Source organism: Trichechus manatus, unplaced genomic scaffold (assembly GCF_000243295.1).
Source record: "Trichechus manatus latirostris isolate Lorelei unplaced genomic scaffold, TriManLat1.0 scaffold00009, whole genome shotgun sequence".
In the NCBI taxonomy this organism is placed as follows: Eukaryota; Metazoa; Chordata; class Mammalia; order Sirenia; family Trichechidae; genus Trichechus; species Trichechus manatus.
The window spans coordinates 11,358,243-11,373,757 of NW_004443945.1; the positions used below are offsets into that span (position 1 = coordinate 11,358,243).

General features: G+C 36.0%; 1 protein-coding gene across 3 annotated transcripts in view; it reads right to left on the minus strand.

Annotated features, from left to right (window-relative positions):
* The window catches only part of OXR1 (oxidation resistance 1), a 99,194-nt gene that overhangs the window by 49,067 nt on the left and 34,612 nt on the right, over positions 1–15,515 (minus strand). For all 3 annotated transcript variants that reach the window (XM_004370698.1, XM_023725989.1, XM_023725990.1), the window contains exons 4-5: positions 14,771–14,884; positions 5,318–5,470 (exon numbers count right to left, since the gene is read on the minus strand). In XM_004370698.1, coding sequence (XP_004370755.1) covers positions 5,318–5,470; positions 14,771–14,884 — 267 coding nt within the window. The remainder of the gene's footprint in view (positions 1–5,317; positions 5,471–14,770; positions 14,885–15,515) is intronic.

Consider the following 15,515-nt stretch of genomic DNA (forward strand, 5'->3'; position numbering starts at 1 on the left):
GTGCCTCTTAGTCAAGTAGATACAAGAGACCAAAGGGGCAGCTTCTGTCCAGAGGTGAGATGGGAAGGCAGAGACAGTTAGGAGCTGGTTGAATGGTCAAGGGGAATCAGGGGCAGAAAGGAGGACTGCACTGTCACAGAATGGGGTGAGCAATTAGGGTCTCACAACAATGTATGTAAAAAAATTCTGTACGGGAGACTAGCCTGAAATGTAAACTTCATTTAACTACAAAAAAAAAAAAAAGTTGTGCTGTCCTTTTTCTGAAGCTATTAAAGAAAAAATTAAATCCCGCTAATTTGATATCATACACTCCTTCCAAGTCCACATTATGCTCTATAAATTTGCTTCACCAATTTTTTTTAATTGGGGATATTGCTTCATAATTTATTTTTTTTAATAATTTATTTGTTGTTGTTGAGAATATACACAGCAGAACATACATCAATTCAACAATTTCTACACATACAATTCAGGATACTGATTACATTCTTCGAGTTGTGTAAGCATTATTACCCTCCTTTACCAAATTGTTCCTCCCCTTTTAAAGTAAACTTACTGCCCCCTGAGGTTGCTATCTAATTTTTCAAGTTGTCATTGTCAGTTTGATCCCATATAGATAGCTCTTAAAAGAGCACAATGCTCAAGGCAGACATTCTTTACTAGTTAAGCTAAACTACTGTTTGGTTTTAAGACTTCAGGGGACATTTTTGGTTTGGTTTTAGCAATGGTTTCAAGGTTCATGTAGTCTTCATGGCTCTAGAAATCTAGATTCCACAAGAATTTTAAATTCTGTTCTGCATTTTCTCCCTTTTGATCGAATTCTTTATAGAATCTTTGATCAAAACACTGAGTAATGGTAGCTGGGCACCATCCAGTTCTTCTGGTCTTATGGCAAAGAAGGCAGTTATTCATGGAGGCAATTAGCCACACATTTCATTTCTTCCTTCTATACCTGACTCCTTTCTTTCTCTGTTCCTTCAGGCCAATAAAGATCAATTGTTGTACCCTGGATGGCTGCTTGTAAGCTTTTAAGACCCCAGGCACTATACAACAAACTAGGAGATAGAACAGAAGCACTAAACACATAAACTTCCAAACCAAAAAACCAAATCCTATGAGATGTTTGGTTGTACATAAGCAGCCTCAGTATGGCTAAGATTTAAAAAAAAAAAAAAAAAAAACAGAAAACAGCAAATGTTGATGAGGATGTGAGGAAATGTGCACCCTTGTCCACTGTTGATGGGAATGTGAAATGGTACCACCGTCATGAAGAACAATGTAGTGGTTCCTCGAAAAGCTAAAAACAGAACTACCTTAAAATTGTTGCCACTGAGTTAATTCCGACTAAAGATGACCCTATAAGACAGAATACAACTGCCCCATAGGGTTTCCAAGGCTGTAATCTTTATGGAAGCCGACTGCCACATCTTTCTCACACGGTGCAGCTGGTGGTTTTGAACCCCAACCTTTCCTTTAACAGCCAAGTGCTTAACACTGCATCACTAGGGCTCCAAGAACTATCATATGACCCAGCAATTCTACTGCTAGGAATATACCCAAGGAACTTGAAAGCAGTGATGCAAACAGACAACATGTACACCAATGTTCATTGCAGCATTATTCACAATAGCCAAAAGGTGAAAACAATCTCAATGATCATCAGTGGATGAATGGATAAACAAAATGTGGTACATACATACAGTGGAATACTACTCAGCCATAAAGAGAAATGAAGTCTTAATACATGTCACAACATGGATGGAGCTTGAAGAGATTATGCTGAGTGAAATAAGCCAATCACAAAGGACAAATATGACCTCACTTATATCAAAAGATAAGAACAGGCAAATGGATAGAGACCAAAGTTTCTTAGTGATTACCAGGGGCAAAAGGGAGAGGAAAAAGGGGGATTATTCCTTATGGAGCATCAAGTTGATTGTATTGAGTAAGGGTAGGGTTGCAGAGCCGATTAATGTAATTGCTAATAATAAGTTGTACAGCTGTAAAAAGTTGAATTAGCAAAAGTTGTGTGATAGATGTATTTACCTGACTTAATTTTAAGAACATAAGACATAAGTTATAAAAGATACTAATCTTTAAAAATGATCAAGTAGAAAAGGAAAAGAGAAAATCCTACCAAAAGGCCACCCATTTCCAAGTGCGAAAAGCTATTACAGATGTTCAAGATAATAAAATATGTTTAACATTTACAGTAATTGCATACAAGATTGGAGAATGACTGTGTGTGTGTGTGTGTGTGTGTATACATTTTGGTTGAGGAAAGAGAATCAATCTATTTTAGTCCAGACCATGGACCACCTAAATAAGGAATAACTTTACATAAGCCAGAGTATTTATCTTCTTAATATTTTAATTAGATTCATATACATCTACATTAGTTTATATTCCTGGAGCACATGCCAATTCATGTCAGGAAAAGGTATGTTGTAGGGAACATTGCCAGGGATAATCCAAGAAACAGATAATCAAGAGTAGACTATATACAATATAGGAAACCTTCAAAGTTTCCAATCTTCAGTACTTTACTATCCCCTACCTTCTGTAAATTCAAGTTATTTGCAAACCGAAACCAAGCAATCAGTCAGGAATAAGGAAAGCAAACCCCAGGACCCCTGAAAGACTTAAGGTCACTCTTGATTTTACAATTTTCACCTAAGTATTAGTTTCAAATGAATATGTTATTTTGGTATTACCATAACATTACTCATTATATTTCACTTTGGAAGAGTTTCACAAAGACTGTGATTACAAGTTATGTATGAACTCGACAGCACCTAACAAAAATTACTGAAAAGGCCCAGATATACTAATAATGCATTTACCTCTCTACACACATTATAAATGCTATAATTTTACTACTGTAACTATGTAAGTCATTTGAAAAGCCTCTCAAAATTGTGCTTCTACTTCTTGGATTAGAATGGGCTTGAAGCCCTACAACTTAACACCAGAATAATCAGTGTTCTAATGCTACTTTTCAGGAATCCACTTCTATGCTCTATTAATGAAAGATGCACTTACGTATCCTTGCTTCCTTTCCCCCTTGATAAACAAGGATTCTATATAGCCAGAGCTTTTTGAGGTATTCTGTCAGATGCCATTCTCCATAAATCAAGAGTTGACCATGAGAAACATTATTTCTACATAAAATCAGTTCAAGAAAATCTCTTGAGAAATTAAACTATCTCTTTAATCCACATGATCTTCAGAAACTTTAAGCAAAGATTCCTCTGAAGTATTAATAACTTCCAATTCTAACCTGATGAACATAATTAATGTCACTGAAATGTACATGTAAAGATTGTTTAAATGGTAAATGTTTTGTTATCTATATATTTACCATAACAATAAAAACAAAGGGGGTGGGGGTGGGGGGAGATTTTGTTTAAAGAAAAAATGATAACGTATTTTGGAGATTATAACATTTGTAGAAGTAAAAGATGTAACAATAATATCATAAAAGCTGGGAAGGAAAAATGAAAACATACTGCTATAATGTTCTTATATTACATGTGAAGTGGCATAATACTACTTAAAGTGAGACTATGATATATTAAAGATACATAGTATAAACCCTAAATCAATCACTAAAATAACAACGTGTTAATGCTAATAAGCCAACAAAGTACATAAAATGAAATCGTAAAAAATTCTCAGTGCAAAATAAAGGCATAAAAACAGAAAAAGAACAGATGGAAAAAACAGCAAGATAGCAGATTTATACCTAGCTATGGCAATAATCATAGTAAAAGGCAAAAATTATCTAAAGAAGCAAGATTCAAGTACATATCGCCTACAAGAAACCCACTTTAAATATAAAGACACAGATGGATTAAAAGTAAAAGAATAGGAAAAATAAAACTACGTTAACACTAATCAAAAGAAAGAGAAAGCAGCTATATTAATTACTGTTAAAGCAGATTTCAGATCAAAGAATATTACCAGGAATAAAGAGGGTCTTTCATAATGACAATTAATTAATCAAGGAGACATAACAATCCAAAATGTTTTTTGAGTCTAATAGCAGTTTCAAAATACGTGAACTTATAGAAACTGAAAGTAGAAACAGACAAATTCATAATGATAGTGGGAGATTTTAACAGCCTTCTGTCAAAAATTGATAAAACAAATTGATATAAAATCAGTAGGGATACAGAACAAAAACTATCAACCAACTTGACTTAATGGACATTTATAGAATACTCTGCTCAACAACAGCAGAATACACATTCTTCTCAAGTACACAGGTAACATTTATCAAGATAGATTGTATTCTGGACCGTAAAGTAAATTTCAGTAAATTAAATTCAAATAGTAGTAAGCGTGTTCTCTGACCACATAGAATCAAGTTAGAAATCAACAGACAGAAATCTGGAAAATCCCCAAATATTTGGAAACTAAAACACTCTTAAATATTTTATGGGTGAAAGGAGAAATCAGAAAGTATTCTGAACGGAATGAAAATGAAAGCACAGCATATCGATATTTATGTGACAATGCTGAAACAGTACTTAGGGGAAAATTTACAGAATTAAAGGCCTGTATTACAAATACTAGTCATTTATGAATTATGAATACAAAGTAATGGTTATCACGTGTGACTTCTGAAGTCAATATCATATTATACCGTAGTTACTTTCTAAGCCATACTTGGAGTTTATTTTCCAACTCTGTGCTACTTTACTATATTCTCCTTTCAGACTACAAGATTTTGCTTAGAAAAGCAGCAAGGTGTGGTAGATAAAAGATAGATTTCAAACTGGGTGTGAATTCTGGCCATGATAGAGAAACTTTGGACCTATTAACCTTTTCTGAACTTCAGTTTTTTTTTTTTTTCCTGTGAAGAGAATAGGACTCTATATCTCACAGGATTATTTTGAGTTGATAAAATCAAAACACCTCATAGCTTCTGGAATATAGTAGGTACTCAACATATATTAGTTACTTTCCTATTTATTTCTTGTACTAAGCTCGTCAGACTTAGCACTCTGAAGAGTGTCTAGCAGTAGTCTTTTTATATGTGCTTTTTTGATATATTCTATCAACCGCAAATCAGCTGAGCATTATTATAACTTTATGTATATCCACTCCAATGCTTTTAACAATTTTAACAGCACACCAGATTGTAAGCTGTGAGCAAGATCCACTCTAATCCAAACTGATAGTATCACCAATACCCTTGGTAAATAGTCAAGCATTTGCTGATGCTGGTATCTTAAAATGTAAATGTCAAGCCGCGATATTTTAATAATAATAAACCCTGATTAAACATTTTCTCTAAAAAATCATTCATTACCTTGCCACTGGTAATGTATTTGCAATTAATTTTAAGAAATTTCTCAGTAAATGCTTCTTCCTCCTCAGAAGTTGAAGATACAACTCGTGTAGGTCGAATACCTGTAAAAGTAGATGAGGGTGTTGCTTCTTTCTGGTGGATTACATCGGGATTCTAAGGGGAAAAAAAAAAGCCTTCTTTGAGGACTAAATAAAAATAAGCACATTATTAAAGCCAAATGTATAGCTTTCCCCAATAAGTGCTGTTTTTTTTTTTTTTTCATCACACTCTGGAGTTCAGTCCAAAATAAAAACTGTAAGTACAGTTTTGGAAAAAAACATCTTTTCTCATTCTTTTGTGTGTATAAACATAAGCTTTTATTTCTTTGAGCTAAGTGTTCAAGAATACAATTGCTGAGCTGTATGGTAATTGCATGTTTAGTTCTATAAGAAACTGTCAAACTATTTTCTACAGTGACTATAACACTTTACATTCCTAAAGGCAATGTAAGAAATGATCCAGTTTCTCCACATCCTTGCCAGCAGTTAGTGTTGCCATTATTTTGTTTGTTTGTTTGTTTTTATTGTACTTCAGGTGAAGGTTTACAGAATAGTTTCTCATGAAACAGTAGTACACATATTATTTTAAGACATTGGTTAACAACCCCACGACATGTCAACCCTCTCTCTTCTCGACATTTTTTTTTTTTTGGTGAAAATATACATAGCCAAAGATACACCATTTCAAAAATTTCTACATGCACATTGCCATTATTTTTTAAATTTTTTTTTTTTTGCTTCTCAACGTTTCTTTTAATTTTGTTGTGCTTTAGGTGAAAGTTTACAGTGAAAATTAGTTTCTCATTCAAAAATTTATATATAGCTTGTTTTGTGATATGGGTTGCAATCCCCACATTGTGTCAGCATTCTCCCCCTTTCCACCCCAGGTTTCCCATACCCATTCATACAGTTTTCCTGTCCCTTCCTGCCTTTTCGTCTTTGCTTTTGGGCAGATGTTTTTCATTTGGTCTCATATATTTGAAGAAGCGTGTTCCTCACACGTGTTACTATTTGTTTTACAGGCCTGTCTAATCTTTGACTGAAAAGGTGGACTTTGGGAGTGGTTTCAGTTCTGAGTTAGCAGGTTGTCCGGGGGCCCCAGTCTCAGGAGTTTATCCAGTCTCTGTCAGACCAGCAAGTCCGGCCTTTTTTTTTTTTTTTTTTTTTTGTGAGTTAGAATTTTGCTCTACATTTTTCTCCCACTCTGTTCAGGACCCTCTGTCGTGATCCCTGTCAGAACAGTAGGTGGTGGTAGCCAGGCATCATCTAGTATTTCTGGGTGCAGGCTGGTGGAGGCTGTGGTTCATGTAGTCCATAAGTCCTTTGGACTAATATTTTCCTCGTGTCTTTGGTTTCTTTTCTCATTCTTACATCAGGGATTATAGGAAAGAGTGGCACCTGTTTTTATGTTCAGTAAAGTTCTCAAAGCTAGCTTAAACTTACACTTTGAGCAATTTTTAACAGATACATACAAATCTTCTGGAGAACTGTGAAAACTATACATCTCTTACACCGCTATCCCCACACGCGTATATACTAAAACACATCTCTCTCTCTCTCCCCCTCCCCTCACTCTTTCACACACACATTCTTGCTCCTGAATTGAACCACTGGTCATGTAAGACTACACAATATCCCTCAGGTGCTGGGCCCATTCATTGGAAGAGCCTTTTAAAATCTTAAGCCAAGACTTCATCAATACCATTTCAGAAAGTATTAATTATCTAGATCAGAGGTTTTTGCCATTTTTGATGCCATGGACTATTCTCACATTAAAGCATACGGACCTCCTTCTCAGAATGTTTTTGAATGCATACGACAAAATATAGGATTCACAAGGAAAACTTTTTTATCAAAACACACTTATCAAAATATTAACACAAAACACACATGTACACATTCTTTAACATTAAATGACAAGACCTAGTGATGACTCAATTAATCATAATTTTGAAGTAATGATGGCCATAAAACATTTTGTGATACGTACAGAAACTCTTAAGTGATTTGAAAATATCTGTGAGTTCTAGTGGAGCCAAAGTCACAGGTGTACCTGGTAATACTACTCTAGTTTGCTGCTTACATTCATAATTGAAAGAAATGTTAGATGTCACTTAGAAGTTAGTGAAAATGTAGATATTTTTACATTCAAGTTCACAGACCACCTGAATACTATCCACAGCGTCCCTCCCACCCAAAGAACAATATCCCACTAAGTGTAGGAAGGCTAGGCACAGAGGTCTTTCATCCTTTGTTTTACATATTTCCCCAAAGGCACTTCATTCCTTATGAATAAATGTACAATGTCTTCTTGCATAGTTTTCATAGTAGCAAGATTCTTCTGAGTGTTGAGCTGAAATCTGCCACTCTGTAACTTCTACTTAACAGTTATCATTTGGCTTTTTGAGATACTGAAGGATGACTGCCTCCTCTTTAATTTCGGAGACTCTCAGATACTTGAAAAGAGCTACAAACCTTAACAACTCTTTCTGCTCTAATAAGCGGATCTATATTAGGGGATAATTTTTAAATCTACTTTATAAATTTCATATGGCCCTGCTAAAATGTAGGACTAAATCCCTAGAACAGTGGCAGATATTCAAAAGATTTTTGCTGAGGAAGGAAAAACCATTGCAAAACATGCAAAACAATGTAATATACTATGGTTCTATTAAAAAAATGAAATGGAATTAGATTTTAACAGTTATACTGTTCAATCATTAATTTCTACTAATAAAGCTTTCCTCAAATCTTTCCCTTTTTTGATGCAAATTAAGAACACTTATGCTGTTGTCTTTGGTAGTTAGTATATCTAATAGTTTTGTATCATGTGTATTCATCCGTCACCCCCTATCAGTTTGTTGTACTATGGTGACTTGTATGTTGCTATGATGAAAGCTATGCCACAGATATTTCCGATACCAGCAGGGTCACCCATGGTGGACAAGTTTCAGCGGAGCTTGCAGACTAAGACAGACTAGCAAGATCTACTTCCAAAAATTAGTCAATGAAAACTCCATGTATCGAAACAGAATACTGCCCGCTATAATTCTGGAAAATGAGCCCCCCAGGTTGGAAGGCACTCAAAATATGACTGGGAAAGCGCTGTGTTCTCAAAGTAGAGTTGACCTTAATGATGCGGATGGGGTAAAGCCTTCGGGACCCTTCATTTGCTTACATGGTAAGACTCAAAAGCTATCAACAAACTGTTTATGACTGCTCAATTACCCCCAAAGCCAGTTAACAATACATTACCTTATCTATTACATTACTACATTAGTCACAAAATACAGCAATGTACATTGTTAAATGCGTCCTTAAGTGAAGATAGATCACTGACGTTCCCTCAAGGTCTCAAATTCTACAATTCAGTATCTATACTAATCCCCTGATTTGTTGATATATTGCTATTTAAAAAAATACATAAGATTAATTTAGCAAACACTCAAAGTATAATACAGAAGAGTACAATTTCTTTAAGACCAAAGTTGTTCAGAGGAATAATTATCAGTTCTCATTATAACTTACATAAACGTATGTTACCCAAATCACCAGTATCTTTTTGTAGCTGATTTTGACTGATATTTATAGATTCTGATTTTAAAATAGTGGTTTTGAAACTCATTTGAGGGCTTTCTGAGGTTTCTTTACATAATTTTGCTTTAGCCACTAGGGAAGGAAAGGTCCTTAAAAACATTAAAATAAACATTTTTCTACCTAACCTTGATTATTGACCAAATGTTTAACCGTGAAATACCAAAAAATTGCTAGGACAAATGTCCTAAGATGGTTGACTGTAACAACCTTGTTTTATACAATGATTATACATTACCCATGCCGCTGAGTCGATTTCAACTCACAGCGAAGACAGAGTAGAACTGCCCCACAGGGTTCCCAAAATCTTTATAGAAGCAGACTGCCACATCTTTCTCCCGCTGAGTGGCTGGTGGGTTTGAACCGCCAACCTTTCAGTTAACAGTGAAGTGCTTAACCACTGCACCACCAGAGCTCCTTTGATTCTACATTATATGCTATAATTTGCATAATATGATTATAAATCATTACTATAAATTTGCAACTCTAAACTGTTCATTTCCCATGTTATCTTGGTTCTATTGTGTTTTTGCCCTCTTGTGACTGAAAATTTGTAGAAATATTCTCTGATGACACATAGGTTAAGGTAAAGGAAGTTTAAGGAAGAAAAACTGTATAGGCACAGAAATATCAACATATGCATTTATTTCATGTAATATGTGTATATACAATATGGTATATACTTTAAAAGACAACATTTATTTTAAAGCAATGTATATTATTTTTCCTCATTCAGTCCAAGAAAATAGATAGGATGTTACTATTTACCTCCTATAAATAATTACATTAACCATTTCTCTGAGAATTTATTTAAATTCCACTTCTTAGGACCAAGAATTTGAGGCCGCTTACAACCAAAACAGAGAGTGAAATAATAAAATATATATAAAAAGTAAAAATATCAGAGTCAACTAAAAATAAAATGCAACTGTAAGAACAATATAAGTGCTGTGCTTGGTGTTCTAGACTTCACTCTGAGCTTTTAAGCAGCCTGGTTAAAAGCAAAGCAGAATCAGCTGTTACTTCTAATTAAGGAAATGATGCCCCATCCAGAATCTAGAATAAAATTTCACCCAATGATTTAACTTGTAAATTACAAATATAGGTTTCTTTTTTCAATATAAAGAATTGCCTGCCTAAAAACTACAAAAATATAAAGGCCTACGATAAAGCTCCAATTCTTTTTCAGGCCTTGGACTGAATTGTGTCCCCCAAAAATGTGTGTAAACTTGGCTAGGCCATGACTGCCAGTATTGTGCGGTAGTCCACCATTTTGTTATCTGATGTGATTATCCTATGTGCTATAAATCCTAACCTAGCCTATGATGTCAATGAGGCAGGATTAGAGGCAGTTATGTTAATGAGGCAGGATTCAATCTACAGGATTAGGTTGTATCTTGAGTCATTTTCTTTTGAGATATAAAAGACAGAATTAAACAGAGAGAAGAGGGACCTCATGCCACCACGAAAGAAGCACCAGGAGTGAAGTGTGTCCTTTGGACCAGGGGTCTCTGTGCTGAGAAGCTCCTAGACCAGGGAAGATTAATGACAAGAACTTCTCCCAGAGTTGACAAAGAGAGCCTTCCCCTGGAGCTGGCACCCTGAATTTGGACTTCTAGCTTCCTAGACTGTGAGAGAATAAACTTCTGTTTGTTAAAGCCATCCACTTGTGACATTTCTATTATAGCAGCACTAGATAACTAAGACAGGCCCTAAATACAAAGACAGGGGTCTTATAAAAGAAACATGAGGAGGATTTAGATACAGAGAAGACACATTGGAAGGTCATGTGAAAATTGAAGCAGAGACTGGAGGGATACAGCTACCAACCAAAGAATGCCAAGGATTACTAAAAACCAGCAGAAGCTAGGAAGAGGCAAGAAAGGATCATTTTCTAGAGCACTTAGAGGGAGTATGGTCCTGTTGAAACCTTGATTTTGAATCTGTAGTCTCCAGAAATGTAAGAGAATGAATTTCAGTTGGTTGTTGTTGTTGTTAAGTGCCATCGAGTCAGTTCCAACTCATACTGACCCCATGCACAACAGAACGAAACACTGCCCAGTCCTGAGCCAGGCTCACAACCATTGCCACGTATGAGCCAACTGCTGCAGCCACTGTGTCAATCTGTCTCGTTGAGGGTCTTCCTCTTTTTCACTGACCCTCTACTTTACCAAGCATGATGTCTTTCTCCAGGGACTGGTCCCTCCTGACAACATGTCCAAAGTATGTGAGACATAGTCTCACCGTCCTTGCTTCTAAGGAGCATTCTGGCTGTACTTCTTGTAAGACAGATTTGTTCATTCTTCTGGCAGTCCATGGGATATTCAATATTCTTCGCCAACACCATAATTCAAAGGCATCAACTCTTCTTCAGTCTTACTTATTCATTGTCCAAAATACCATGACTTGGGTTAGGTGCGCCTTAGTGCAGAAGGTGACATCTCTGCTTTTTAACACTTTAAAGTTTTTTGCAGCAGATTTGCCCAATGCAGTATGTCCTTTGATTTCCTAACTGCTGCTTCCATGGGCATTGACTGTACATACAAGTAAAATGAAATCCCTGACAATATCAGTATTTTCTCTGTTTATGATGCTGCCGCTAATTGGTCTAGTTGTAAAATTTTTGTTTTCTTTATGTTGAGGTGTAATCCTTACTGAAGGCTATAGTCTTCCATCTTTATCAGTAAGTAATTCAAGTCTAGTTTCCTTTCAGCAAGCAAGGTTTTATCATCTGCCTATCACAGGTTGTTAATGAGCCTTCCTCCAATCCTGATGCCTCGTTCTTCATATAGTCCAGCCTCTCAGATTATTTGCTCAGCATACAACTTAAGTATGGCTGAAAGGATACAAATCCCCCCAACACACACATTTCCCGATTTTAAACCATGCACTATTCCCTTGTTCTGTTCAAACAACTGCCTCTTGGTCTATGTACAGGTTCCACATAAGCACCATTAAGTGTTCTGGAGTTCCCATTCTTCTCAATGTTAGCCATACTTTGTTACAATCCACATAGTCAAATGCCTTTGCCTAGTCAATAAAACACAGGCAAACATCTTTCTGGTATTCTCTGCTTTCAGCCAAGATCCATCTGACATCAGCAATGATACCCCTCATTCCACATCCTCTTCTGAATTCAGCTTGAATTTCTGGCATTCCCTGTTGATATACTGCTGTAACTGTTTTTGAATTATCTTCAGTGTAATTTTACTTGCATGTGATACTAATAATAGTGCTCAATAATTTCTGCATTCTTTAGGATCACCTTTCTTTGGAATGGGCATGAATATGGATCTCTTCCACTCAGTTGGCCAGGTAGCTGTCTTCCAAATATATTGGCATAGACAAGTGAGCGCTTACAGCACTGCATCCGTTTGCTGAAACAGTTCAATTGGTATTCTGTCAACTCCTGGAGCCTTGTTTTTCACCAATGACTTCAGTGTAGCTTGGACTTCTTCCTTCAGTGTCATCAGTTCTTGATCATATGTTACCTCCTGAGATGGATGAATGTTGACCAATCCTTTTTGGTACAGTGACTCTGTATATTCCTTCCTTCTTCTATTGATGCTTCCTGAGTGGCTTAATTTTTTGCCCATAGAATCCTTCAATATTCCAACTAGAGGCTTGAAATTTTTCTTTAGTTTTTTCAGCTTGAGAAATGCTGAATGTGTTCTTCCCTTTTGTTTTCCAAACTCCAGGTCTCTGCACATTTCGTTATAATACCTTGTCTTCTCCAGCTGCCATTTGAAATCTTCTGTTCAGCTCTTTTACTTCATCATTTCTTCCATTTACTTTAGCTATTGTATGTTCAATAGCAAGTTTCAGAGTCTCTTCTGACATCCATTTTGGTCTTTTCCTTTTTTCCTGTCTTTTTAATGACCTTTTGCCTTCTTTATGTACGATGTCCTTAATATCATCCCACAACTTCTCTGGTCTTTGGTCATTAGTGCTCAATGCATCAAATCTATTCTTGAGATGGTCTCTAAATTCAGGTGGGATATACTCAAGGTGGAACCCTGGTGGTGCAGTGGTTAAGAGCTCACCTGCTAACCAAAAGGTTGGCAGTTTGATCCACTACCTGCTCCCTGGAAACCCTATGGGGAAGTTTTATGCTATCCTATATGGTCACTATGAGTTGGAATCAACTCGATGGCAACGGGTTTGGTTTCAACAGGTTTATACTCAAGGTCACACTATGGCTCTTGGAGACTTGTTTTAATTTTCTTCAGCTTCAACTTGAACTTGATATGAGCAACTGATAATCTTATCTGCAGTTGGCCCCTGGCCTCATCCACTTCCACAGATGCAGTCGATTTGATTCCATCTGGTGAGGTCCACATGTATAGTCACCATTTACGTTGTTGAGAGAAGGTATTTTCAATGAATAGGTGTTTGGTCTTGCAAAATTCTATCATGTGATCTCTGGTGTCATTTCTATTACCAAGGTCATATTTTCCAACTACTGATCCTTCTTCGTTTCCAACTTTTGCATTCCAATCACCAGTAATTATCGAAACATCTTGACTGCATGTTTGATCAATTTTAGACAGCAGAATTTGGTAAAAATCTTCAATTTCTTCATCTTTGGCCTTAGTGGTTGGTGTGTAAATTTGAATGATAGTTGTATTAACTGGTTTTCATTGCATGCATATGGATATTTCCCATCAGTGACAGCGCTGTACTTCAGGATAGATCTTGAAATGTCCTTTTTGACAATGAATGCAATGCCATTCCTCTTCAACTTGTCATTTCCAGCATAGCAGACCATGTGGTTGTCCAATTCAAAATAGCCAGTTAACAGTCCATTTCAGCTCACTAATGCCTAGGACACTGTTCAAGTGTTCCACTTCATATTTGACAACTTTCATCTATGATACTCCACTGCTCCCACCCTGTCTGGAGCAAGGGAGAATGAAGAAAACCAAAGACACAAGGAAAAGATTAGTCCAAAGGACTAATGGACCACAATTACCATGGCCTCCACCAGACAGAATCCAGTACGAGTAGATGGTGCCCGGCTACCACCACTGACTTCTCTGCAGGGATCACAATAGAGGGTACCAGACAGAGCTGCAGAAAAACGTAGAAGAAAATTCTAACTCACAAAAAAAAGACCAGACTTACTGACCTGACAGAGACTGGAGAAACACTGAGGCCCCCGGACACCTTTTTTAGCTCAGTAATGAGGTCACTCCTGAGGCTCACCCTTCAGCCAAAGATTAGACAGGCCCATAAAACAAAACAAGACTAATGGGGCACACCAGTCCAGGGACAAGGACTAGAAGGCAGGAGGAGACAGGAAGGTAATAAGGAACCCAAGGTCAAGAAGGGAGAGTAATGACATGTTGTGGGGTTATTAACCAATGTCATAAAACAACATGTGTACTAACTGTTAATGAGAAGCTAGTTTGTTTGTAAACCTTCATCTAAAGTACAAAAAAAACCAGACAGCTTGTCAAAAAAGAACTGTATTCTTACAAATATTTCACAGAAACTGAAATAAAAATCAAATTGGACATGGATTCCTATCATGATAATTACATGCCCATTACATGGAATATCTTACCAAATTCAATTATTATATGATATCTGTAAGAGAGAGATCAAGAATATCTTTTGGAAGATCACAAACAAAAACATTAAGTCAGTTTGAGCTACGTGATTCAATAATAATGTTTCATTTTCAAAATCAGGATTTACCAAGTAAGAGAATAGATAAAATTTCATTATAAATATAGTCAAATTAAGGTAAAAAATAAAGATTAGTATATATACAGCGAAATTTCTTCATAGCCATCTTTAAAAAGACAGGTACACTTACAGTGGTCTTATCAAATTCAGCCTCTGATGATGTTGGTGACAGAGGACTAATGGGGCTTAGAGATGGGGAGCTCTCAACACTGGAGACATATTCGGGATCAGGAACATATAAAACCTGCAAGAAAACATTCACAAAAGCATTCAGTAAAACCAAAATGTTACTAATCAGGTGGTATTCTATCAGCAAGCACCATTAACTCTGACTTTAAGCAATAAATAGAAAAGATAACGGAGATTAAAAGAATATTTATTATCATAAGTCTAACAAAGTTAAAAAAATAGATATTTAAAATCAATTTAGACAAATCTGATAATACATACTGTTGGAGACAAGGTGGGAAAACAGTAATTCTCACATACTGTTGGTGTTCCTCTTAAAGAAGAATTTGGTATTAGCTATGCATATTAAAAATGCACATATTCTTTGATCCAGCAATTGTACTTCTAGAAAATTCACCCTACAGAAATGCCTGCACATATAGAGAAATGGATATGTATAAAGTGTTCACTACAGCAATGTTTACAATAAAAATGGAAATAGTATAAAGCTTACTGAGTGAGTAATAAACTATGATGCATCAATGCAATGGAACACTATCTATGTATAAGAAAGACTGAGATAGGGCTGTGCTTAAATAGAATATTTTTCAAGAAATGAAGTTAAATAATAATAATAATAATAAAAAAGGATAGAGTATTTCTGGAAGGAGATGCAAATTGGTAACTGTGGTTCCTTCTGGAAAAGG